The sequence below is a fragment of the Carlito syrichta genome, unplaced genomic scaffold (genome assembly GCF_000164805.1).
Source record: "Carlito syrichta isolate Samal-C Ts95f unplaced genomic scaffold, Tarsius_syrichta-2.0.1 Scaffold304566, whole genome shotgun sequence".
Classification (NCBI taxonomy): domain Eukaryota; kingdom Metazoa; phylum Chordata; class Mammalia; order Primates; family Tarsiidae; genus Carlito; species Carlito syrichta.
In genome coordinates this window covers 133649-159513 of record NW_007248662.1, presented here as the reverse complement: position 1 = coordinate 159513, position 25865 = coordinate 133649, and the positions used below count along the sequence as shown (strand labels likewise).

General features: G+C 44.4%; 1 protein-coding gene across 1 annotated transcript in view; it reads right to left on the bottom strand.

The window, feature by feature from the left end:
- Positions 1-2659: 2659 nt before the first annotated feature.
- Positions 2660-25865, bottom strand: part of METAP2 (methionyl aminopeptidase 2) — a 26868-nt gene continuing 3662 nt past the window's right edge. The window contains 10 exon segments of the mRNA XM_021713474.1: positions 2660-3306; positions 3309-3352; positions 4058-4173; positions 4577-4680; positions 7974-8070; positions 11634-11728; positions 12889-13070; positions 14004-14165; positions 22001-22103; positions 24701-24766. Coding sequence (XP_021569149.1) covers positions 3257-3306; positions 3309-3352; positions 4058-4173; positions 4577-4680; positions 7974-8070; positions 11634-11728; positions 12889-13070; positions 14004-14044 — 729 coding nt within the window. The 5' untranslated portion in view covers positions 14045-14165; positions 22001-22103; positions 24701-24766 and the 3' untranslated portion in view covers positions 2660-3256.

Here is a 25865-nt window from a genome sequence, read left to right as displayed (position 1 = left end):
ACGGTATCACATGCACTGGTATGCTGAGGCCTCGTGACAGACATTACAGCAGTTAACCTGACTCCACCCACAAATTTTCCAAGTTTTAATACTTGCTTTTTATTGGGCATAGTCACACTGTATCTAAATGGAAATTGTAGCTTTGCAGGGTATATTTAGGTGAACTTTGAAACTGGACATCAAACGGTGGCTAGGATTTATAAGGATTTTTGCCTGGCAGCAAACAGGTCTGTCCAGATTGTAATTAAGCAGAGAAAAAACGACACAGGGCAGCAAAGGTGACTGTTCAGACGAGAGCCTGGAGATTTGCTCCTGCGAGGATGCTGGGACGGCTCCACTCCTTAGTGGGGCCACCTACACCCCGAGCCCAGTTTTTTTTCTTAAACATGGAACAAGTTACCTAAACTTGCATTTTAAAAAAAGTGAGTCCGTCTTGTTCTCCTCTACTCACCTTACAGGGCCTCTTTAAAATCCCACTGCTGCTGGCTTGGTCTTCAGAAAAGGTGGACTCCACTGACCTGTACAGACCAGCTCTGAGGTGTTTAGCTGTTAGCCAGGGGATCATTTATCCCCTCGGTGCTGCCGTGGGCTCAGCTGGTTGGAAATCTGGAAGCGAGACAAGAGGCCGTAGAGCGCGGCGCACTGGCAATCATGCGTAAGCGTGAGCCTTTACGAGCATGCGTTTCTTAAGTTTCAGGAAGCGAGGCCCTGGGGCGGCTGGCAGTGAAGTGCACTGCGCTGTTACCGCTGGAGCAAGGGCTGGGCTTCAGCTGCTCACTTCCTGAAGGCCTTGGCATGCTGATGCCTCAGCTGTCACTTATATATACCTCATTAACGATGGCGTGGTTAAGGCAACTGAGTCCAGCCTTTCATAATTTCAAGGACAAACTAAAAAATGCTGTACATTTTAGCACTCAATTTTAATGGAAACTAAAAAAAAAACAACCTCCTGCACCATGCTGTTTGTACTAGTATGGCTGCCTGTACTTATTTCAACGCAACAATGTATGAGAAATTAAGTGACTTAGTCCCTTACTTTTCAGTCCCTTAAACGTAACCCCTGTGGAGGAGGCCCTGGAGAGACGGTAAGGGGGCGTATGAGAATCTGAGGTACTTTCTGCTAACTTTTGCTGTGACCCTAAAATGGCTCTTAAAAAAAAAATCTTAAAATACCAACAACAAAAAACTGACCTAACCTAAACAATGAACAGAAACTTAGATTTCTTACCATGTATCACATCTCATGGACATTCTGCTAAATTGATCTAACAAAAAACAACATGTTTTGGTTGCAAAATAATTTACTAAAGGCACTATTGTTAAACATTGAACTAATAATTTGTTGCCAATAAGGTACATCATTGTAAACATGACAAAATGGTTCCAAGAGGTACAGGGCTAGTAGGCAGACAATACAACGTTTTTAAGTGACGGCTTTCCTATGTACAAGACCACGTCCCTTCCAGCCACCCCAGGGCTTGCCTGGGAACAGTTCCTGCGAAGGGTGCTTGGAGCTCATGACCGGTCTGAGATCACAACTGACAAAGATCTTACAAAGCTCCAAAATTCTTCACTCACGGAGGTCAATTCTAAAGCCTGGGCTTACACAGCAAGAGAACTGCTGAGTGCACCCCACCACAGAACACCAAGCAGTGTGGACTCCAAACCCAAAGGAAGAGCTGGTGGGCCAGGCCCCATCACACGTCCAGGCATGAGCTAGTGCGCTCTGCCGAGAGCCACAGTGTCACAGAGAAGGAGAAATGTTCAGAGGCGGCTGTTGGACATTAGCACCATGGCAACCAGATTGCTTCCCCACGAGGTCACATTCACATATGGCTCGAGTGCTGGAAGAGCAGCTTTTCGATGTAACAAGTGATCTAGGTACAGAAGTCGCAGATTTCTCTTCCTATGAGGAAAGCTTAAAACACAAACTCAACAGCATCCCAGAGGCAATACGATCTCGACGTATGAAAGCATATACAAATTAAGGCTACCTTGGTACAGAGAGAGTTCTGAAACGAACATTCCCACCAGATCATTACACAGAATCCACGCAGCGTGTTAAGGAGCCGCAGCAGACGGCTGGCATCTGCGATGCCCATCACACACTGGGCTGCTCTCGGGAGGAGCTGCCCTGCCTTCCTGAACGCCAGCGACAGCGTCAGGAATCCAAGCCAGCGCGGCTGGAACCGCAGCATCAGCCCACGAGTGAGAAAGCCTACTGATCTCCATGTCACCTTTCTAACTAGGACAAAATCCAGGCATGGTGAGTGTTCTTACTTTTGTGGCTTTAATGCCCTTTTGGTTTTCTGACCATTGGACAAAGGGTCTAAACACTGACGTTTTTACTAAATCGTGGCTCCGAGCTGGCACACTGTTCCTCCTAAGCCATGTTTCAGCGAGCACATCTTTGCACTACCAGGGAAAAAGCGAAAGACAAGGACTGGTGTGTCCTGTAAAGAATGGCAGAGTATTCCTAAGGCTGAGCACTGATCTGTGACGCGTGTCCTGCTTCCTGCATGCATGGGCCTTGTTTGTTTGGTCACTAGGCCAGAAGGCTTGGTGTAGCGCTTCTACAATCCAGACCAAAGGCTGTGCACTTCCCACAGGAGCGTCAGCTATTTCCTGTCCAAAATTATAACCACAGACATGGAGAGAAAGCTCTCAGATCCGAAAATGTCTTTATTTTTTAGAAAATGGATTCCAGGGAGGTTAAAAAGCAATACCAGAGGGTATAGGTGCAGAACTGGATGTAGTCATTCAAAGCATTCAAGTAAGAATATGGCAATATAAATATCCAAAAAGCATCCCTTAGGTGTTCAAAACAAAATGTTAAGTCATTCCTAACTGGCTGGAGCTTTACAGCATGTTCCTGGACAGGAAGGGAAAAAGTTAACATTGGAAAGTCCTGAAAGCCTTTTCCTGGGTTAATTTTACATTAGACGGTTTGCCTTTGCTCAAATTCCTCCTTTTAAAAACAGGGATAAAAGTATTACATGGGTCCACTGTTAAACAGACAACATGTTGCAAATTAACTCTGGTATAATGTATCCCAACAAAGCTTAGAAAATAAAGACGCTGAGGTGCTTTGGAGTAAGCTTAGTAGTCATCTCCTCTGCTGACCACCTCCTTACACGTCGGACGCAGCAGGATGGTGTGCTCAAACTGCGCGGTGTATGAGCCTTTGATGTCACACAATGGCGGGTAGGGGTCTACAATGCCCAAGTCACACAGATTCTTGAGCGCCATCAAGTATTTACTTTCTCCCAAGCGATCCAGCCATCTGCGGCAGAAGGCAAGGGTGCCAAAGTTTTCGTTGATGACATTCAGCAAGTGCTTTGTCCTTGGAAGCCTGAGAGGAGAAAAGCCAGGGTTAGCAGTTGGCAAAAGGGTTGCCATATCATCTCCCTCCCTAAGAAACACCCAGACCCTAGCTGCATCTTAGAAACTAGGGTTCAGAAACTTCTGGCGCTGTTCCTCCGGCAGTCAACATGGACACAGCAGCCCATGCCAGATGGCAGGGCAGCTGCAGGGGGACCGCCGGAGCTGTCGCACCACGATCACGAGTCTGTGCGTGTGAGTTGCTCGGTGCAGGCCCATCCACAGAGCACTACCGCGAACATCTCCTTTTTCCATGCACCAGGGTCAAAGACTGCACAAAAAAGGAGCTGTAAATCCAGCCTTCAGCCACTTCTCCAAAGGCGAGAGATCAGTGGGCCTTGAAATATGAGGCTTACCGATGGGAAAGGACAAAGACCAAAATCTGATAGGATGATCACTGGAAAAGGGGGTTGAAGACCGCCTGCCTGTATAAATCAGTTATCTCAGTTAACATTTTCAACAGGCTTATTTTTTTGTATTGTAGAAGCCCACAAAATTTACTGTGAGGTCACAGAGCTGTCCACTTAGGAACGTACCACCTCATATGTGTGTCACACTTTAAAATGCCGTGACCTAGGATGAAACGCTCACTAGCCGTGTGTACACACACACACACACACACACACACACACACACACACACACACACACACACACACACACTTCAGCAGTCTCACCTTATTGGCACGTGTCCAACATCAAAGTTTTTCATGTAATGCGAACATTCCATGTCATCATGAACAACGCCTTTCCCTGTGCTGCCAAAGGTTTCGATGGCATACACTTCTCCTTCCTTAAAGACACATGCGGGTTGGGGGAGAGAAGAAAAACTCAGCAGAGTCACAGGCCCCACTGCCTGACTTCCTGACCTGACAGGGGCGGCCACAAGGAGCAGCTCCTCGAGGCCTCGTCCCAGCCCACTGAGTCTCCTCTCTGGATACAGGTTCCACACCGGCAGTGCCCGCTAAGGAGACTGGCGCCCAGAAGACTCCCACACACTCTCTGAGGAGAATCCACAGTCCATCTACAGCCCCGACTCCCAAGCTGCAAAGTCCTGGTCTGACAGACACGACTTCTACACTCCACAGCCCAGTTCCTGCCAGCGGGGTGTGGGTGGCAAGCAAATTCTGGTCAACGTATTACAGACTAAGTATCATGGGCTTCTGTCAGAAAGGAACATTTCCCAACACACCCACCTCCATCCTTGTGGCCTCCCCGCCCTTCACAATGGGCACGGTCTTCCCAGCATGGATTCTGTACTGCCCAATCGAGTGTCCGTTGAGATTACGGATTGGCTTCACTGTCATAACAAACAGGGAGGTAACATTACTTGAGATCTTTCTAAACAAGATACATCTCTAGTGAATAACCTTACTTTACAGCAGTTTAACCCTTTGTACTCGGATGTCCCCTCTGAGGGAACATAAAGAGATTGCTGGTGATTACACAGGACAAACTTATGGAACTACAAATTTTTCAAAAATGTTATGTTTCCTTGAAGTTTTCCATTCAAAAACAATGATTCATCAAGTTTTCAGGACCCACAAGTACATCCTTCCACATCATCTCTGAACAACAGACTGGATAATAAATTACATATCATTAATGTGGGAGAAAGAAAACAAGACTGCATTGCTCACACAGAATACTACCAGGTGTGAGACCAATGAACCTACAATATGTGTGGTGACTGTTTTATAAGTTACGTTAGAAAAATACACGGCAGCCGGGCTTGGTGGCTCAGCCTGTAATCCCGCACCTTGGGAGGCTGAGGTGAGTGGACTGCCTGAGCCTGCGGGTTCGAGTCCCGCCTGGGCAACTTGGTGAGACCTCATCTCTACAATAAATAAAAAATTAGCCGGGTGTGGTAGTGCACGCCTGGAATTCCGGCTACTCGGAAGGCTGAGGCGGGAGGATCGCCGGAGCCCAGCAGGACGAGGCTGCGGTGGCTGGAAGCGGCAATTGCACTCCAGTCTGGGCGACAGAGTGAGACTCCAACTCAAAAAAAGAAAAGAAAAGAAAAGAAAAATACATGGTATACAATTTTGATTTTTTTTGGTCATAAATAAGTTGCTCAATGTCCAAAATTCCATTATAAGCCAAACATTATTACGATAAGATAACTGGCTCCAACACTGTACTATTTAATATGAAGTGATTAGTTTCTCATTATTTCGTAAAAAAGTGCTCAAGTTGCCGGTAGGTGATCTGTGGGATGTCTCCGAGTGCCAAGGATGAATAGAAATTGCAATCTAGTGGACTATAAAAAGTAGCTACTTAGTGTTACTGAGTAAATACTAGAAAAGGGGACAGAAAAACTAGAATGACTTATAGAATGGGGCAAAACTGTGGCTATCTGATAATAAATAAAATGCCACAAGCACAAGAGATCAGAAACATAAAAATATGTACTTGTACAGTTATGGAACACAGACTAATGTGAAAACGAGGACATGTCAAAATGACAGTATCATGAAGTTTTATATTTTACTATTATATCAACATTTGAAATGCTAGAAAAATCTGTGAGGCTAAGACATGATAGTTAATAAAAAGAAAAAAGATTAACATGAAAATCTAAACAATCCTACAGTCCTGAAAGCAGTAACAGAAGACACAAACCATGGCACAGTCACACAACAGAACACAAAACCAGTACACGTTTAACAAGTAGAATAAAAGTGAAAGACAGCATGAGCAGAGGATAGCACGCTACATACAGAGTGTACAATTCATACATGTAGAACAAAATGAGGCACAATGAAACCGTGGCTTAGGAAGGCACAACTGGACAGTAAGGACACACAGAAAAGCAAATGCAAAGACTTGCACTTGCAGTACTTGGTAAGCCACATTTATTTTAAAGTTCAGCAGCATTACTGTCTCCCTAAGACCCGGCAAGCTGACCCCGCAAGCCAAGACCGGTCCCTAAAGGAAAGCTGCTATGCTTGGAAAGGGCTCATGGAAGCCCTAAGTTCAAAACCGGAACACCCACGTGGGAAGGGCAGTCCGACGGGAGGCGTGTGGGTCCCAGGGCACCATCTCCCTCATGACTGGATTAACACCACTCGCTCAGGAAAGGCCTTGGAAGAGGGCAAATTCCAGCCCTCACACCTCACTGCCGTGGACGGCACAGCAAGGTCTTCGCCAGATCCAGCTCTCGACCTCAGCCTTTCCAGCCTCCAGAAGAGCAAGAAACACATTTTGTTCTCTACAAGTGACCCAGTCTCAGGTATTCTGCTGTAAAGGCACAACAGACTACGCCGATGAGACTGAGGGGCTTTTGGGATGATGGTGACCTTCTATCTCCTGAGGCCTGAGGCTGCACAGCTTTGGCAACTGGGAGGCTGAATTGTTATGCTTTGTGGATTTTCAGTGTTCAATATAGTTCACAATTTTTAAAAAGTTTTTTAAAAATCTTACTCTATAGTACTCGACTCCTCCGTATGACCTGCCTTTCTTCTAGAGCAGAATTAGGCAGCAAGGGTCTTTTCAAATCTAACACTGAACTCTGAGCCGGCTCTTCAAACACCCTTCTTCTCACATAAACGTTAAGATGTTGTCGGGGTGAAAAGGCAGTTGCTCTGGGCTGTCTAGGAGGCATTCTACGTATTCTTATGAACAACTGTGTCATGGCTCTGGGCCATGTGTACAGAGCCCAATGACCTATCTTATGCTCCCTAGTGCAAATGCTGCCAGGGAGGCAAACAGGGGATGACTCCTGACATCAGCCCACAGGTATGCATTCAGAATATTAAGGAAACCCTGATAAACAGAGGAGGAGGCCAGGAGGATAGGTCCTCATGCTCGAACGCCTGAGGGCAAAAAGACCACAAGAACCACGGCCTCACACAGCACTTCTACAGGGATGTGCCCACAAGAACCATGGAAGTGACTTGGACAAAACAGTGACTGGAACAAAGGGACATGAAGATTAAAGGAACACATGAGGCTGGGCATGGTGGCGCACGCCTATAATCCCAGCACTTTGGGAGACCGAGGTGAGAGAATTGCCTGAGTCCATGGGTTCGAGACCAGCCTGGGCAACTTGGCAAGACCTCATCTCTACAATAAAAAAAAAAAAAATTTAGCCAGGCATGGTGGCACATTGCCTGCAGTTCCAGCTACTTGGAAGGTTAAAGCAGAAGGATTGCCTGAGCCCAGCAGGGCGAGGCTGCAGTGGCCGTGAGCGTGCCACTGCACTTCAGCCTGGGTGACAGAGTGAGACTCCAACTTAAAACAAAAAAGGTGACATGAAGAATCAACCAGCTTCCAAATTCTGAATGTGACTAGAAGAACACTCACTCCCACCCCTATTCCCACCACAGGGAACGCCCCCCAGAAGAAGCTCCCAACTGCACAGAGCCTTGGTTCACTGGCCGCCCAGGACGGCCCCTCAGGTGCTCTCTCCTCAGCTACAGCAGGCTAGCAGGAGCGCCTAGGAAGCAGCCACAGCACGCCGGCCATGCTCACCACAGGCCGCTCTTGCTTTCTTTATATTCTCAAGACATAAAGATGAAGTGCTGACCAAAGAAAGCACACAACGGGAGTTCATACAGTCAATTTCAAAACAAGACATTTTAAAAGACACACCTTGGTATGTTTTCCCATCAATTTCAACTTCATAGGACTCCATTACTTCCTGGATGGCCTCACCAACATCACACAGACGAACATCGATTCCAGCACACTAAAAAAGAGAACAAAGCAACTTAGTTCCCTGATATTTGAAAATAAGAGACAATCAGAAAAACTGCTTTGTACATTATAACTTCTTGAATAAAAGTCCCTGGAGAGGACTGCAGGAAGATGGCGGAGCAGGAAGCACCAGGGTCTTCCACACAGATAACAACTGCCCCAACACTAGCAGAAGAAAGGAACGAGCAACAGATGACAGGGGGCAGGAAACTGAGAAAAGGTTGGTTCTTTGAAAAGGGCAGCAAAACTGATTAGCCTTTAGCTTGATGGACTAGGAAAAACAGAAAACTCAAATTACTAAAGTCAGAAACAGAAGTGGAAATACTACTGATTCTTTAGAAATAGAAAGGATAATAAGAAAGAACTATGAGCAACTGTACAATTCCAACTGTGTAACCTAGACAAAATGGGCAAACTCCTAGAAATAAAAAAAACCTACCAAGAATAAACCACAAAGAAACAGAAAATCTGAATAGACCTAGAACTAGTAAGGAGATCGGACCAGTAGCCAAAAACCTTTTGACAAAGGAAAGCCCTTGACTGACAGCTTCATTAGTTAATTCTACCAAATATATAAAGACTACCAATCTTTAAACTTTTCTTAAAAAATTGAAGAGGAGGAAATACTTCCTAACTCATTTTATTACACAAGCCATACCCTGATATCCAAGCTAGACAAAGATGCTACAAGAATACTAGACCAATGTTCCTTATGAACACTGATGGAAAATCCTCAACAAAACATTAATAAACCTAATTCAATAGCATGTTGAAAGGAATACACACCATGACTCAGTAGGATTAATTCCTGGAATGCAAGGTTGGCTCAACAAAACCACCCAATGAAAAACCTACAGCTAGCATCATATTGAATGGTGAAAGCTTTTCCTTTTTCCAGTCTGTCTTTTTTTTTGGAGTTGGAGTCTCACTCTGTGGCCCAGACTGGAGTGCAGTGGCCGCTCCCGGCCACCGCAGCCTCGACCCGCTGGGCTCCAGCGATCCTTCCGCCTCAACCTTCCGAGTAGCCGGAATTACAGGCAAGCGCTATCATGCCTGGCTGATTTTTTGATTTATTGTAGAGATGAGGTCTCACTGCCTAGGCGGGTCTCAAACCCGCAGGCTCAGGCAATTCACTCACCTCAGCCTCCCAAAGGGCGGGATTACAGGCTGAGCCACCGAGCCCGGCTTCCAGTTTGTCATTTTTACTCACATAGCACAGAACAATCAGGCAAGAAAAATCAAACACATCCAAATTGAAAAGGAAAAAAGTACAATTATCTCTGTTAACAGATGATATGCTCCTACATGGAGAAAACCCCAAAGATTCTACACAAAAAAAGTGTTAAAATAAATGAATTCAACAAAGTACAGGACTCAAATAAAACATTAAAATCAGTTGCAATTCTATATACTAACAATGAACAACTGGAAAAGAAAAGTACAAAGCACAATACCTCTAAGACAATAAAATACTTAGGAATTAACTTAACCAAAAAGTGGAAAGGCGTGTATAGTAAAAACTACAAAATGATGCTGAAAGAAAGCAGAAATAAAACAAATGTAAACACATCCCATGTCCAGGGACTGAATGGGCAAATGACTTGAACAGACATTTCTCCAAAGCTGATACGTTACTGTTTTTAAAAAAGAACTGAACACCCAGCGAGTGACAAGCGTTGGCAAGGAGTGGAGAAACTGAAACCCTTCCTTGTGCACTGCTGATGGGAATATAAAATGGTACCGCCACCATGGAAAACAATATCCCACAAGTTTAAAAATACATATAAGTATCACTTGATTCAGCAATTTCACTTCTGGGTACACACCCACAAGCACTGAAAACAGTCTTGAAGAAATACTTGTACATCCATGCTCTAGCAGCACTGTTCACAACAGCTAAAATGCAGAAGCCATCCGGTGTTTGTCAGTAGATTAATGGACAAGAAAAACGTGGTATATACACACGTTGGACTATTCAGTCTCCAGGGAGGAAGTTCTGACACGTGTTGCCACAGGGATGAACCCCGAGGACACTGCGCCAAATGAAACAAGCCAGTCTAAAAACAAACACAGTACGAGGCACTTCCAGGGGTCAAACTGTCCACAGTTTGCAGACAGAGGTCCTTATGGTAGTCCACCATCTCCAGACAGTAGAATGCAATTGTCGCCGGGCTTGGTGGCTCAGCCTGTCATCCCGCGCGTTTGGGAGGCTGAGGTGAGTGGATGGCCTGAGCCCGCGGGTTCGAGACCCGCCTGGGCAGCGAGACCTCGTCTCTACAATCAACCAAAAAATCAGCCGGGCGTGGTAGCGCGCGCCTGTAGTTCCGGCGACTCGGAAGGCTGAGGCGGAAGGACCGCCGGAGCCCAGTGGGTCGAGGTTGCAGTGGCCGGGAGTGGCCACTGCAATCTAATCTGGGCGACAGAGTAAGACTCCAACTCGAAAAAAAAAAGAAGCCAGGCTCAGTGGCTCAGCCTGTCATCCCCCGCCTTTGGGAGGCTGAGGTGAGTGGATGGCCTGAGCCTGTGGGTTCGAGACCTGCCTGGGCAGCGAGACCTCATCTCTACAACAAATCAAAAAATCAGCTGGGCGTGGTAGCGTATGCCTGTAATTCGGCTACTTGGAAGGCTGAGGCGGAAGGATCGCCAGAGCCCAGCAGGTCGAGGCTGCAGTGGGAGCGGCCACTGCGCTCCAGGCTGGGCCACAGAGTGAGACTCCAACTCAAAAAAAAAAAAAAAAAAGAATGGCGGTTGTCAAGGGATGGAGAAGGGTGAAAGTTGGGAGCTACTGTTCTATGGGTACACAGTTTCAGTTTTACAAGATGACAGTTTTGGAGGTGAATGGTGACGATGGCAGCACAATATCACGAATGTCCTTAATGGCAATGAACAGCACACTTAAAATGGTTATCACAGTAAGCTTTATGTAATGCGTGTTTTAGCACCAAAAAAACATTGAGAGAAAAAAAGTTGAACTGCATCAGGGTTTAGCGGGAAGGAAGGGATGAATTGGCTGAACACAGGACTTTGGGGCAGTGAAAATATCCTGTATACTATAATAGTGGACACGTCATTATACATTTGGCAAAATCCACAGAATGTGTAAGACTAAGTGAACCCTAACATATGCCAAACTTCAGAAGATGCTGATGTGTCCCTGTTGGTCCAATGATTTTAAAAAATATATCTCTTTGGTGAGGGATATTGATAGTGGAGGAATTTGGGATGGGGGGATACAGGACATCTCTCTACCTTCTGCTCCATTTTTCTATGAACCCAAAACTGCTCTAATAGTCCACTAAATACACACAAATTACACACAAACATACACACACAAATTGCTAACTGACAAGCAAAAAACAAAATGCAAACTCTGTTTTAAAACATTAGCAAAGTTGAAGGGGGAAATAAAAAACAATTACCCACCTAAGATGCTAAGGGGAATGGGCCAGTTTTATTAACCTTAATTACCCAAAGACCTTAAACAGGCCTTAAAATTGCCTCAGATCTTAAGTGTTCATGATATGTTGCATGAAATGGTGCTTACAGTTCACATACCTTTATTCCAGTATTAGTAGCATCTTTTACAGCTTTTAATAATGTGTCATATTTGGGATTAAAAGTGACAGTAAAAGCACAGTCAATAATCCTACCTGAAAGAGAAAATTCCTCTTTAAGTTTATTGATCAGCTAGTCAACTTATGTACTTTACAACAGTCATTGTATTAAGCTTGCTAGTGTAACACAAAAATAGAATAATGGGCTCAAACAAAGGCAGCCCTCCATGAACCGAGAGGTCATTCAAAGTCAAAGAGGCAAGAAAGCAGAAAGTATAGGAGGGACTCGGAATGAAACAGTAACAGGGTTAGTATATGTTACTCCAGACAGCACCCATGCAGTGCTCCCAGGTAGCTATGCAAACAAATACGCAGCAACAGAAAGCCACCCAAGACTGGGAGATGAGGACTAGCACTGTGGGGAAGGGAAAGTGTCCAGGGCTCTAAATGCAGTGCCGCCTCCCCCGTTTGGTAAAACCGAGGGTAAGGAGCTACTCCAAGCTTGCTTTCTCACCTGCCAAGTTATAGAACAAGGTTTCACCTGACCGGGTGTCAGGGAGAATTTAGAAAAGTAACCACGTTTACAAAGCTGGATAAACTTAAAGGTTTTAAATAAACATCTGCTGTATTAGACTAAATACATAAAACAGTGACTTAAATGAAGAAATGCAGGATCACACAGTTTTCATGCCATGATAAAACAGGCAGCAAACCACAATACCCGATAGTTTTCACTTTATTCCACTTAGAAGGATGATGTACATCTGCCTCTCTTCTTTTTTTTTTGCATGGGAATCTCACTCTACGGCCCAGGCTGGACGGAGTGCTGCGGCACACTCACAGCCACTGCAGCCTCAACTTGCTGCACTCGGGCGATCTTTTCACCTCAGTCTCCCAAGTCGCTGGAACCACAGGCACACGCCACCCCACCTGGCTAATTTTTTGATCTGTTGTAGAGAGGAGGTCGCGCCAAGTTGCCCAGGCTGTCTTGAACCCCTGGGCTCAGGCAATCCTCTCACCTCTGCCTCCCAAAGTGCAGGCAGGGAGTACAGGCATGAACAACCATGCCTGGTTAAATCTGACTCTCTCTTCTTATTAAGGCACACAAAAAAAAATCTGCCTCAACACAAATCTTCTGAAAAGTGAGAAGGCAAGGACAAAATCTGGGGGTTCCATATTATTGCTCCATTTAAGAGGGACAAAAACAAAGAGTTAGCAGGGAGGGACGCAGGGCAGGAATCTTGTGCAAGACTCACCACTTATGTGTGTCCCAAAGTCAATCTTGCAGATGTCATCGTACTGCAGCACTGTTGTGTCACCGGCATTGGGAGTGTAGTGGGCAGCACAGTTATTGAGGGAACACCCCGTGGGGAACGCCAGGCCTGCATTCAGCCCATTCTCTTTTATGAGCTTGCGTGAACAGTCCTCCAACTTTTCACTAGAACAAAGAGAGAAGGGCGTCTGTGTATTTTTACATTCTTACCCTTACACACTGTGTAGCTCAGCAAGTCCACCAAGTTTACTGAAATCCTTAAATTACTTTCTGGGAATGATCTGGGCACTTTTCTGAATATAAGCAACAATTCTCTGACGCTACAAAAACAGCTCATCTTTAAAAGATAAGGCATTTGACTACACTAGAAACCTGGAGAAAACACACTCCACTTGTAACTTAGTTTAGTGGAAATAAGAGTCTGACTTACAACAATTTAAATGCTGATTTTATTTGCTCATGTTGCCTTTTTTTTTTAAATTAGAAAATATAGTTTATTTAAAAACTAAGCTAGAAAGGGGGAGAGAGGGACCAAGGGGGAGAGAGAAAGGAGATTCACCTCCCCAAGGTAGGGGAGGAGGCCAGAGCTTAAGAAAATATGGTCTGGCCATAGCTCAAAGAGCACATGGCCACATCATAGCTCAGCGAGGCAATGACCCTCGTGCTGCATTTTTAAAAATTGTCTGAATCAGAGCATTAACTTGTCTTTTACACTAGTTATTTCCAAAAAGGAAAAACTACAGAAATAATTACTTTTATTGGCATCTTCACGGCATTAAGTTTTGTGTCTGTGCATTTACTCCAAGAATTTTCACTTCTCAATGTGACTCGCTGGACGGCAGAGTAACAGATTTCCAGTTAGAAAATAAGACTCAGCAACGAGCACAGCGCACACAGCAGGGTGGCGGCAGCACCAACGTGTGCGCCTCTCAGGGCTCCCATTCCAGCGGCACCCTGGCAACTCAGACGACACCTCTAGAATTGCCACTTAAATGGTTCAGCAGAATGGTTATGAAACCTAAGCATCACACCTGGAGAGTCAGTACTAATTTACAGCGTGTCTTTTCCCCACGTCCTTATGAAAACGCGCCCTTTTACCAGATTTCTATCATTGCCATCCCAGGCCGGATCCAGCTCATGACGTATTTCCTGACTTGCCGGTGAGCCTCTGCGGCTTCTCGAAAGTCATTCCAGACCTCCGCGCTCGCCTGGTCCAGGGCTTTCTTCTCTTCGCTCGTGGTTCTCCAGGCAGCTGTTCGCCTTTACAGGAGCACAGGACAGGGTCAGTGACGCAAGAATCAGAGCACACGCAAAAACAAGGGAGGCAAAAATACACTGAGTAGTAAGACATTTCAGACAGAAACACCACATTACATGTGCAGCTTCTTCATATCAGTGAGGTTTCTGAAATACAAGAAGCCATAGTCTGCAATCAACCCGAATGAGGCTGAGCATCTCCTAAAGTTCTAAGGGGACTGGAAAATTCTCGGGTGAGGTTCCATTCACCGTCACAGGAATACAAGCTCTGTCAACAGAACGGCAAGACTGAAGAGCCCTAATCAAAGCCAGAGGGAAAGTCACCCTTCCACTGCAGGTTACATACATGAAAGAGACGCTGAAGGAGCACAAGGACACCTCACAATTAACTTTGATCTGAAAATCTGGATATACACCCCAAACACATATCATGTATTTGTGCAGAATTTTTCTAATTGTACATCCATTAGATGTAATCTTCCTTGAAAGATATGGCTCACATTTCAGAACTGCTAGGAATAGCAATCTCTTTTTCTTAGAGATGGGGGTCTCACTGTCACCAAGACTGGACTGCAGTGGTGTGATCACAGCTCACTACAGCCTTGACCTCCTGGGCTTAAGCAATCCTCCTGTCCTAGGCTCCCCAAGAGCTGGGACAGGCACATGTCACACCACCAAGCCAATTAAAAGAAAAATTTAGAGACAAGGTCACTATATGTTGCCCAGGTTGGTCTCAAACTCCTGGTTTTAAGTGAAACTCTTGCTGTGGTATCCCAAAGTGCTGGGACTACAGGTTTGAGCCATCCCACTAGCAGAATTTTTTAAATTCAGTATCTACAATGAGACCCATCAATTCCTTTTAAGCAGTACATTTTCAAAAATATGAACTGTTTTGGAATAAAATTTTCTTTTCTTTTCTTTTTAATTAAGAGATGGAGATCTCGGTATATTGCCCAGGCTGGTCTCAGACTCCTGGTCTCAAGCAATCCTCCCACCTCACATCTCCAAAGTGCTGGGATTTACAGATTTGAGCCACTGGAGTTGGTCTAGAATGAAAATCTTTTAAAAACTTATTACAACTTTTATGCATTCTTAAAAAATATTGAAAATATAGTTCACAACCCACCAGTCACTGAGTATAGGTTACATTAGAGCATAAAACTGAGACTTCCATGAAATCACCATTTTCCTCTCAGCCAGTGCCTCTAAGCCTACAGGCAAGTCTAGTCCGGTGTTTGTTTTGTAAATACAATTTTACTGTAACACAGCTGTGCTCCTTCGATTATATACTGCCTGTAGCTACTTTCATGCTATAATACTCGAGGCCTGAAATATTTACCACATGGCACTTTACAGAAAAGATAACCCAACTCGGCCACTGAGCTGCAGGCCCCAGCCAAGGTAGGAGGACCGCCTGAGACCAAGAGTTCAAAACCAGCCTGGGGAACACAGCAAGACCTTGTCTCTTGGAGGTGGAGGGCAGTGTGGCCAGCACGTCAAGGCCTAGCTACTAGCTACAACGGAGGCTAAGGTAGCAGAGTCACCTGAGCCCAGGAATTAGAAGCTGCAGTGAGCTATGATCACATCACTACATTCCAGCCTGGGCAATGGGGCGAGTCCTCGCCTCTAATAAATAAACAAAAGACATTACTATCCTTGTAAAACAAAACTATCAAAACAACTACTTGAAAGATTATCTTCACAGGAAGCGTGCACAGAGTATGTAAACTTCTCCTACCCCTTTGGCACTTTTCAATATTTCATCATTCTTACCTATGGCTGTAAAAGGACAGGCAAATATACGTAAAAGCTAAAGATACTAACACAGGTGTCTGAATATTAATGAATTTCAGACAGCCATAAAGCCTTCTGAATCCACTGTGTGGAAAACTTACAATTTAATTATATTTGTATCTTTAAAGCACCATGGGCCATATTTATAAAAACCATATATAAATGCATGCCTCTTTAATCCAAAAATAACGAGAAACGAATGCAGATATCACACAAATTCCTTCCTCTGAAAACTGATACTTAAAGTGTAAAAGATACAGCATGTTTTAACTCTGTAAGAAGAAACAATCATTGATCCCAGTCGATCAGACTCTTCTTACAGACTAAAATCACCTGATAAACGCAGCTGAAATAACAGACCGAGAAATCTCCCATTCTGCAGTCCCCAGTGAGATCACGGACATGCAAAGTCATCAGTGGATACGCGGAAACTGAGTGAAAGGTTGAGGATTTCCTTTCCTCTCAAGCTTGCACAGAGCAACTCAATAAGTGAATAATAAGAAAGGGAAGCCGGGCTCAGTGGCTCAGCCTGTAATTCCGCGCCTGCCTTTGGGAGGCTGAGGTGAGTGGATTGCCTGAGCCCGCGAGTTTGAGACCTGCCTGGGCAGCGAGACCTCATCTCTACAATAAATCAAAAAATCAGCCGGGCGTGGTAGCGCGTGCCTGTAATTCCGGTTACTCGGAAGGCTGAGGTGGAAGGATCGCCGGAGCCCAGCAGGTCGGAGCCCAGCAGGTCGAGGCTACGGTGGCCGGGAACGGCCACTGCACTCCAGTCTGGGCGACCGAGTGAGACTCCGACTCAAAAAAAAAAGAAAGGGATATTCCAGTGACAACAAGGGACCCCACAGATCAGCTGCAAACTGCCAAAAGAAAGACGTGTCTAAAAAAAAAGAGCTGCCATCACCACATAAACCAAGGGGTCAAACACAGTGAAACCACCAGAACAGCCTGACATTACATCTAATGCCACAAAATATTATACAGTGTGAAGGTCACAATCACTCTGGATAGATCCCTGCCAAAGTTTAATGCAAACCTAATCTAAGGCTGTTAACACCTCGGTCCAGTTTATAGAAAATACAGAAATAGAGGAAAGAGTTTAACGATGCCACAGGGAAACAACTGGAGAAATCCCAGAATACCAGACTTTCTGCAACTGCCTGGTTTCTTCGACTCAGTGCAATGGACAGAAAGATAAAAAAGTGCCATATGCAATGTACAAACCTCAGCTGGATCCTGGTTTTGGAAAGCAAACAAACATTATTATAGCTATTAAAAATTGGTTTCATAGCTCCTTGGGAAGCTAAGGCGGGAGGACTCCTGGAGCCCAGGATTTTAGGCCAGCCTGGGCAATTCAGTGAGACCTCATCTCAAAACAAAACTTAAAAATTGGTTTCAGAAAATGTCCAGTGATGTAGAAAATGCATACAGCATGTTAATTTTTTTTTAGGAAGGTCAATAAACCGTTGTAGTATAAACTGACTCAGTTAAGAATTGTGAACATATGCTACATGCAAGAGGGGCATTCACAAGAACACAAATTACTAATTACAAGAGGAAAAAATAGCAATGATGCAGTGGAGAAACTGCATAATACCATAACCAAGTGACAAAAATTAACAGCATCCAATAAGGAGTAAACAGACCCTGTCAGCGGCCAAGTGTCCCAACCAAAAGGCACAACCTGCTCTCAACGGTTTAGAAAAAACAGCAGACACACAGATTCGCCGATTGAACATTTTCCACATTTGCCTTCTGTCCGTCTTCCAAGGAGAAAATGAAAGCCTATTTGCATATGATATGCAAGATGTGTAAGTGTCACGATCCATTGGGAAGAAAACAAATGTGGCAAAACAAAGGGAATCTGGCTGAAAGGCATGTGGGTGATGTTGATTGTACTATTCTTATACATATGAAATCATTTTAAAATAAGAAGTTCAAAAACATGCACGTACCCTAGTTGCAGTTTTGTTTTTTGTTTCTGAGTTGGACTCTTACTGTGTCACCCAGGCTGGAACGTAGTGGCACATGCACAACCACCACAGCCCCCTTGATCTGCTGGGCTCAGGTGATCCTTCTGCCTCAGTCTTCCACGTAGCCGGAACTACAGGTGTGTCACCACGCCTGGCTAACTAAGTCATAGTTATACAGGTGAGTTTTTGTGGTAATTCATTCAATCTTCACTAAAAGTTTATTAAAGAAACAATGGAGGTAAGATACAAACTATATTCAAAATTTTACCAAATCTGTATGAACACTGATTCTGATCTATTTGCAAACAATCAAAACTGGGTCAGGCATGGTGGCTCACTCCTATAATCCCAGCACTTTGGGAGGCCAAGGTGGGGAGGACTGCTTGAGCCCAAGAGTTCACTACCAGCCTGGGCAACATGGTGAGGCCCTGTCTCTACAAAAAAATAAAAAAATTAGCCAGGCATGGCAGCATGCACTGGTAGTCTAATCAGGACACTGAGGCGGAATTGCCTGGGCCCAGGAAGTTGAGACTGCAGTAGCCGTGGTTGTGCCACTGCACTCCAGCCTGGGCAACAGAGTGAGAACCCCACAACTCAGAACAAACAGTCAAAACTGGTTATATGAATGTAAAAAAACTGAGATGTATTAAAGAGCAAACATCATTATCTTATACTTCTTTTGTATTTCTCCAAGATAGTGCACAATACTGCAATATTTAAGAAAACTATTATTTGACAGCTATTGTAATGTGTAACTAGTATCTTCCTCCATTTCAAAAATATAAGTTATTCCACCTATATGTGTAATTTGCAAGAGAAGCTGAGAATGGAGAGGTCGTTTTTGAGATATATAAAATCTCACTGTTCTCATGTATTAAGCGCCACTCCAAGTGGTCCTCAATATTCACACTGTTAGAATACTAACAATCTCCTAGCAAGTATGGAAACCAATGGCTTTCTTCCCCTCCAGCAATAAGCACAGAGAATGAAAATGAACTTAAAATACTTCATCCACACTTGGAACAAAAACCATAAAACACTTAAGAATAAATTTAATAAAAAGCAGATAGAACCTACCAAAAAAACCTGAATGTAAGTGGAAAAAAAAATAGCAAGACAAGGTGATAAAACTGTCAATTTCCAGAAACTAATACATAAACACAATGCTATCCTGATGGGAGTTCTAACAAAAGTCTCTCTCTGTCTCTGTCTCTCTGTCTCTCTCTCTCTCTCTGTGTGTGTGTGTGTGTGTGTGTGTGTGTGAGACTACAAAATCCATAAGCACAAGTCAGAACTGCGTTTGGGTGTGTGTGACAAAAGAATGACGTGTCTTATCAAATATTTAGAGTATATTACAAAGTCTCTGATATCAAATCAAAATAGTAACAGCATAAGAATAGATCAGCAGAGTAAATCATCCAGATACTGATTTCGTCACACATGAGAGGACAGCAGGGACAAAGGTGGGAGTTCAAGTCAGTAGAATGAATGACTTAATAAACAATAAACTGGCTATCCAAAAGGAAGAAAAAAAATTAGCATTCCCAATCTTACACAAAAACTCCAGATCATTTAAAGATGTAATAAAACAAAGTAAGAGTTCAAGTAAATCTGAGAGACCGTTAGAAACCCAGAAGTATAAACTATAGACCGATATTGCCATTTTAAAATTTGAAATTGCTGGAAGAGCAGAAGACACCATGAACAAAGCCCACAATCCAAAGGTGCTCAGAACCACTAGTACTCTCAGAAGCGTACACTAACGCATTAATACATTCCTTGATTCATCAACCCCCTCCTCTCTCCTAATACTATAACTACCAGTACATGAGAGACAGATACACACTCTCCCTACCTAGAGGTTTACTGCAGAATGGTTTATAGTAGCAAAAAATACACCAAGTGAATGGACATCAACAAGAGAATGGTGGAATAAAGTATGGTATATTCACACCATGGACTATCATGATGCCACTCAAAACAGTAGAACTATAATTTTTTTTTTTTTGGAGTTGGAATCTCACTCCGCCGCCCAGACTGGAGTGCAGTGGCACACTCCCTGCCACCGCAGTCTGGACCTGCTGGGCTCCGGTGATCCTTCCACCTCATAGGTGTGTGCTACCACGCCCGGCTAATTTTTAATTTATTGTAGAGATGTCTCGCCAAGTTGCCCAGGCGGGCCTCGAACCCACGGGCTCAGGCAATCCACTCACCTTGACCTCCCAAAATGCTGGGATTACAGGTTGACCCACCAAGCCTGACCAAACTATTCTAATTGACTTGGAGGGACGTTCAACAGTCAGTACTGAGTGAAAAAAGCAAGGTGGAAGAAAGGGTACCTAGAATCCCCTTTTTGTAAAATCATGACCAAACACTCCTCTTACATAAACGAAGATGTACACAGATATGAGTACAGAAAAAATATGGATGGCTACCTGCTAGGTGGTTAACATGGGTCTGGGAAGGAAGGGAAAGAAGAGGAAACAAGCAAAAAAAAAATTTTTAAAGATATTTAAAAATAAAAATGTGATCACATCATATGCAGTATGAGAACGTATTAATGCAAAATTATACGTATCTGTGACATTTAAAAATAGACCTTTTAGGACAGGAACAGCAACTGATGAGTTTAAATTCAAAGAAAAGATGCCCATGCCACAAAATTCCAGAATCTCTTAGACTTACCCTCTAAGAACATTTGTAACTACAAGTGAGAGAGGAGAAAACTCAACAGTATGTTCTTTTCCAAGTTCAAAGAAAAACGCTGGCATCCTCACAGGTCCAGGAAACAGCCCACAGCAGAAGCTTCTTACAAGCCACTGCAGCCACCGAACTAACCAATGTTCTGCGCTTCCTATTGAAAACACCGTCTGAGGCCCCGGGACTGTGAGTGCTTGAGGCTGACACGGATAACAATCAGAGCAGCTAACCAACGTGCACTCTGCACCTGTTACTCTGCTAGGTGCGGAGTGCCCATTTTAGGATGGGGAAAGGAAAACACAGACATGATAAGTTACTTGCCCAGATCACAAAGCTGAGACATGGAAGTCAGAACTGGGCTTCAAATCCAGGTGGTCTGGTCCAGCTCCCATGCTCTCCATCGGGCGACACAATGCCACCATGAGCCCCTGCTGACACCTGAAATGCACCCTGCAGAAAACTTCCAGGCCTCAGGCATATCTGTTCCCAAAGCTGCTTACGTCCTCTGTGCTTGTTACTGTAATCATGCCATTCAACGAGGTTATGTAAAAAGAGTTGTTCCCACCGGGCTTGGTGGCTCAGCCTGTAATCCCGCGCCTTTGGGAGTCTGAGGTGAGTGGATTGCCTGAGCCCGTGGGTTCGAAACCCGCCTAGGCAACTTGGCGAGACTCCATCTCTACAATAAATCAAAAAAACTAGCCGGGCATGGTAGCACGTGCCTGTAGTTCCAGATACTTGGAAGGCTGAGATGGAAGGGTCGCCGGAGCCCAGCAGGTCGAGGCTGTGGTGGCCGGGAGCAGCCACTGTACTCCAGTCTGGGCGACAGAGTGAGACTCCAACTCAAAAAAGAGTTGTTCCCATGAAAATTAAGTTGACTACTCTGAAAAGTCTCAATCAAGACAAGTCACCAAAAAGCACTCCTGTCCAATTCAGCATCAATAAGCACTGCAAACAGTTTCAGGAAAACAGAGTAGAAAGACCACATTCACCCTTAGGTCACTGGGTTCTTGCTCCCCTCACAGAAACCCAGGTGAGACTGCAGACAGCTCATCAGGGACACAGTTGGCGAGGGGAGAGCAGGACCCATGCAAACATGTGCTCAAATATCAAAAGGTAGAAACAAGTCTAAGCTGACTTTTAGCGACAGAGATGCTTATTTTTGTGATTCCCACTTTAATATATTTAATGTATTTCATGACCCAACATGTTGCTGGTCCCAACAATTTTGGATAAGAGAGCTTTTACTGTATTTTCTTTGCACAAATTCACGTTGATTAACACACTGGAGCAAATTGCTGAGAAGAAAGCAACCCACTGTACTGCTAAGCTACGATTGTCAGAGATTAAATGAAGTTACCGCAGGATCCTTACCCATCTTGTGTAGGGGGGTATTCACACTCTTGTCCTTTGGGAAATACACCGCTAGGATACAGGTCACGTATTGGAACCGAGGGAGGGTCTGTCTGCACTTTTGCTGTAAGACACAAACAAAGCATTAGCGCATTTGTAGTTAAAAATAAAATAAAGCAGCTGCTACAGCTTTCTCCATTCCAAATAGTTGTTATACGTCCTGATTGTAAGGAACCTTCTAGCTGTCACCAGTTAAAACAAAGACACTTCACTAGGCTGGCTACTGACTCACTGCTGTTGGGAGAATAACTCTCCAGTCCCTTAGAACTCCACTATGCATTGAGTAGCACATGCCTTGGTGGAAAGCAAAAAGCACGCTTCTGATATTTCATCTTCATCCATTACCCCAGAGATGGGTGGAGCACTGACAGGTTGGCGTTCACAAATAAAAACCAAAGTAACAAGAAGATAAGAAGTCCTATAGCAATAAAATAAAAACGTAAACCTGTTAAGTGTTAATAAAATAAGTGAAGCACTATTATTTCAAGGGCATTTCAAGTACAAAAGAGCATACATCATCAATGCTGGTCTTTTGAAATCTTTTTTTGTCAAACTATAATCTCATCACCTATAGCTTTAGCTCATCTGCAAATCTCATCAAGATGCCTTTCACACTGTCCACAAATTGAGGCATGTTAAAAAGGTCATTAGAGGAAAAAATACAGAATTTGTCACCAGAATAACAGAGCTGGAGTATAACCATTATTAGCTGTGACTTGGACAAGTGGCTACACAGTGCCAAGCCTCAGCATCCTTGTCTCTGAAATGAACAACCAGATAAGATCCTTGGATAACCTCTAAAAATGAGAATGTACTACATCCAAGTCATCACATACACTATGAACGACCTGTACTACTATGAACTGCAGTTACCATCAACTGTTGCTTAGAACCCTACACTTGCACAGATGTGGGAATGAGGGCAGTGAGGTGCCTGTGACTACATGACCTGGCGTATTCCAGAAACAGTTTCAGGCAGCCTACCATGGATCAAAAATACAGACACAAAACAGATCAACTACCCAGGAAAAGCACAACTATTCTTGATACCAAGATCAGAAAAAAAGAGTGCTTCTAGAGAGTGCTCATAAAAAACATCACCCACAGTACATTTACCACCACTCTCAGAGGCGGCACAACAATGGGAGATGGCATCATACTTGAACACCTGCCAGAAGAATTCTACCGGGGCAAATATAAAACAGTCTCTCAACAGCCTTCCTGCCCGTCTGCCTTCCTGAGGAAGCAATTTTGGGGTACTTGGAGAAGCAGGTCATTCTTTTTTAAGTTTTCATTTATTTTTTACTTATAATTTTTTTTTAGATCTGGGAGTACATGTACTTAAAATAAAATTTAAAAAGGGTTCCACTCTGTCACCCAGGTTGGAGTACAATAGCGCAATCCCAGTTCACCGCAGCCTCAAGCTCCTGGGCTCAAGTTATCCTCCCATCTCAGCCTCCCAAGGAGCTGGGACCACAGGCATGCAGCATCATGCCTTTTTTTTTTGGTAAAGATGAGATCACTGTGTTGCTCAAGCTGATCTCAAACCCCTAGGCTCAAGCAACCCTCCTGCCTTGGTCCCTCAAAGTGCTAAGATTACAGGCATGAGTCACTGCACCCAGCCAGGGGTACATACACTTTTTAATCACAGCCACTCTGACTGGTGTGAGATGGCATCTGTGGTTTTGATGTGCAGCAAAAAAACAGGTGTCTCTTAACGTTCTCAGTCACACTTTCAATGATTTTTGAATGGAAGAACAAGGATATCAGAACACCTGGAGAATTCCCACAACCCGAATAACTCGTGCCTTCACAGGCCAGGAAAGAGAAGACACCCTCTTCTGAAAGTGAAAGAATCTAGCAAGGATGGATACCTGAACCGAAAGCAGGCTGTCCTGCCTCCAAACTTTCTGATTCATAAAACATCAGCCCCTTCCAAAGGGAATCAACGAGGAAACTGAAAGGTCAGCCTTTGAAGAGTCAGAATTAAAGCCTGTGTCTGGAAGGCACAGCAGACACGCAGTGGTCTCCGACATCCCAGAGGGCATCCAGGCTGGGCAGGCATGTGCTCTGATCCTCAGTCCAACCCTCGTTCCCCAGTGCTACACAGCTTCGCCCCGCCCCCGGCCTCCTAGCGGACTTCCAGGCCCTGACGAGGTGTGGTCATGCCGTTTATAGAAACAAGGAGGATTATATGTTACACAAATGTGAGATAGTTCAAAAGTCACGAATAAAATCTTACCAAATGCACACATCTTAAATAAGGGGATTCCTCATTAAATGTTCATCTAGAATCTCCTAGTTTCAAAGCTGTCAGGTGAACTGCAAACTCTGACTAGCACCACGTCAGCCATTCCTGACAGGAGTATTCTTTGAATTATCCAAAGCTTAAATTATAAAACTGTTAGAAATTCATCCCTAACTTGCAGTGAGATGCAACCAACTCATACTGACATCCCTTAGCTGACTAAGAGCTAAAGAAAATACCACAAGACTGTCACACCAAAGTATTTTCTAGAGAATTACTAGTCCCACTAAATTCCACCTCTAAGTGTATGTACCTGACATTTACCGGGACCTTATGTAACCTCAATCTTACTCTTCAAATCTGTCGATCGATACACTCCTAACCCATCAGTAAGACTAACTGATGACACTCACGTCCTCGTTTCTTCTTCTTCTTCTTCTTCTTCTTTCCAGTCGCTCCATCTCCGTCACCGTCTCCATCTAGAAAAAGACGTCTCCAGTACATGTTCACTTAAACCTCATAAGCAGAGGGATAAAGCCAGTACAAGGAGGCAAGTATTCAATCCAATCAATCAGTGAATAAATGGTTTTTGTTTATTTTATCTCATTTATGTTTAGTCTTTCACTAAAATAGGAAACGGGAAACAGCTGCTGGGACCAGCCACTCTGGAGGCTGAGGAAGGAGGACGAAACTCAGGAGCTGGGAGTCCAGCCTGGGCAACCAGCAAGATCCTGGCTGCAAAGTGTTTTCGGAAGCGGAAATAGGAAGAGCAGCTTAGCAAGTGGGGCAGCATACCTAGGACTTCCACGGGGCGGACAGTATGGACAGCCAATATGCGACCATGTCTGATTTACAAAATGGCCACTTTGGCTCACTCTTATAACTTTATTAGGACCCTCGCAGGCAGAGGAGCACAGCAGAAATGCAAATGCTGCTGGCTTTACGCATCACTGGTTTTTAGATCCAAAGGCCTAACAAAAATCACATGAAAAAGTGTGGCAATGTCCCTTCTGCATCAGACAATCTAATTCACATACCCTGCACCCCAACCTTAACAGCGACCGTCTTCACTCCATTACACGTCTGCGTTCTCAAGGACCATGCAGCAGAAGAGTAGACTAGGTGGTTTTTGCTCTGGAAAAACACTGTCAGACATACTGCCACATACGTGGCACTCAACCTACAACGTTCAAGACACAGAACTGATTTTGAATGTAAGTGTTTCCAGTCGTGTGACCCTGGACAAGGTATTTAGCCTCTCGCCACCACGGTTTCTTCATCTTTAAAATGGGATGAAAAGGTTCTTCTTGGATGGCCTCCAGCTCTTGAGGCTAATGACCTCATTCCCTGTCTAGCGTCTGTACAGAACAGCCACCACCTGCATGCGAAGCTACGTGGTGGGCTCAAGTCCCCCGACACCAGGCTACAACTCACACTTTTCCATGTTTCTGTTCACAGTATCCCAGGATACTCTTTACAGGCAGAGACTGCTCATGTTTACCTCTGTATTAAAACTGGGATCAAGCCGGGCTCGGTGGCTCAGCCTGTAATCCTGCGCCTTTGGGAGGCTGAGGTGAG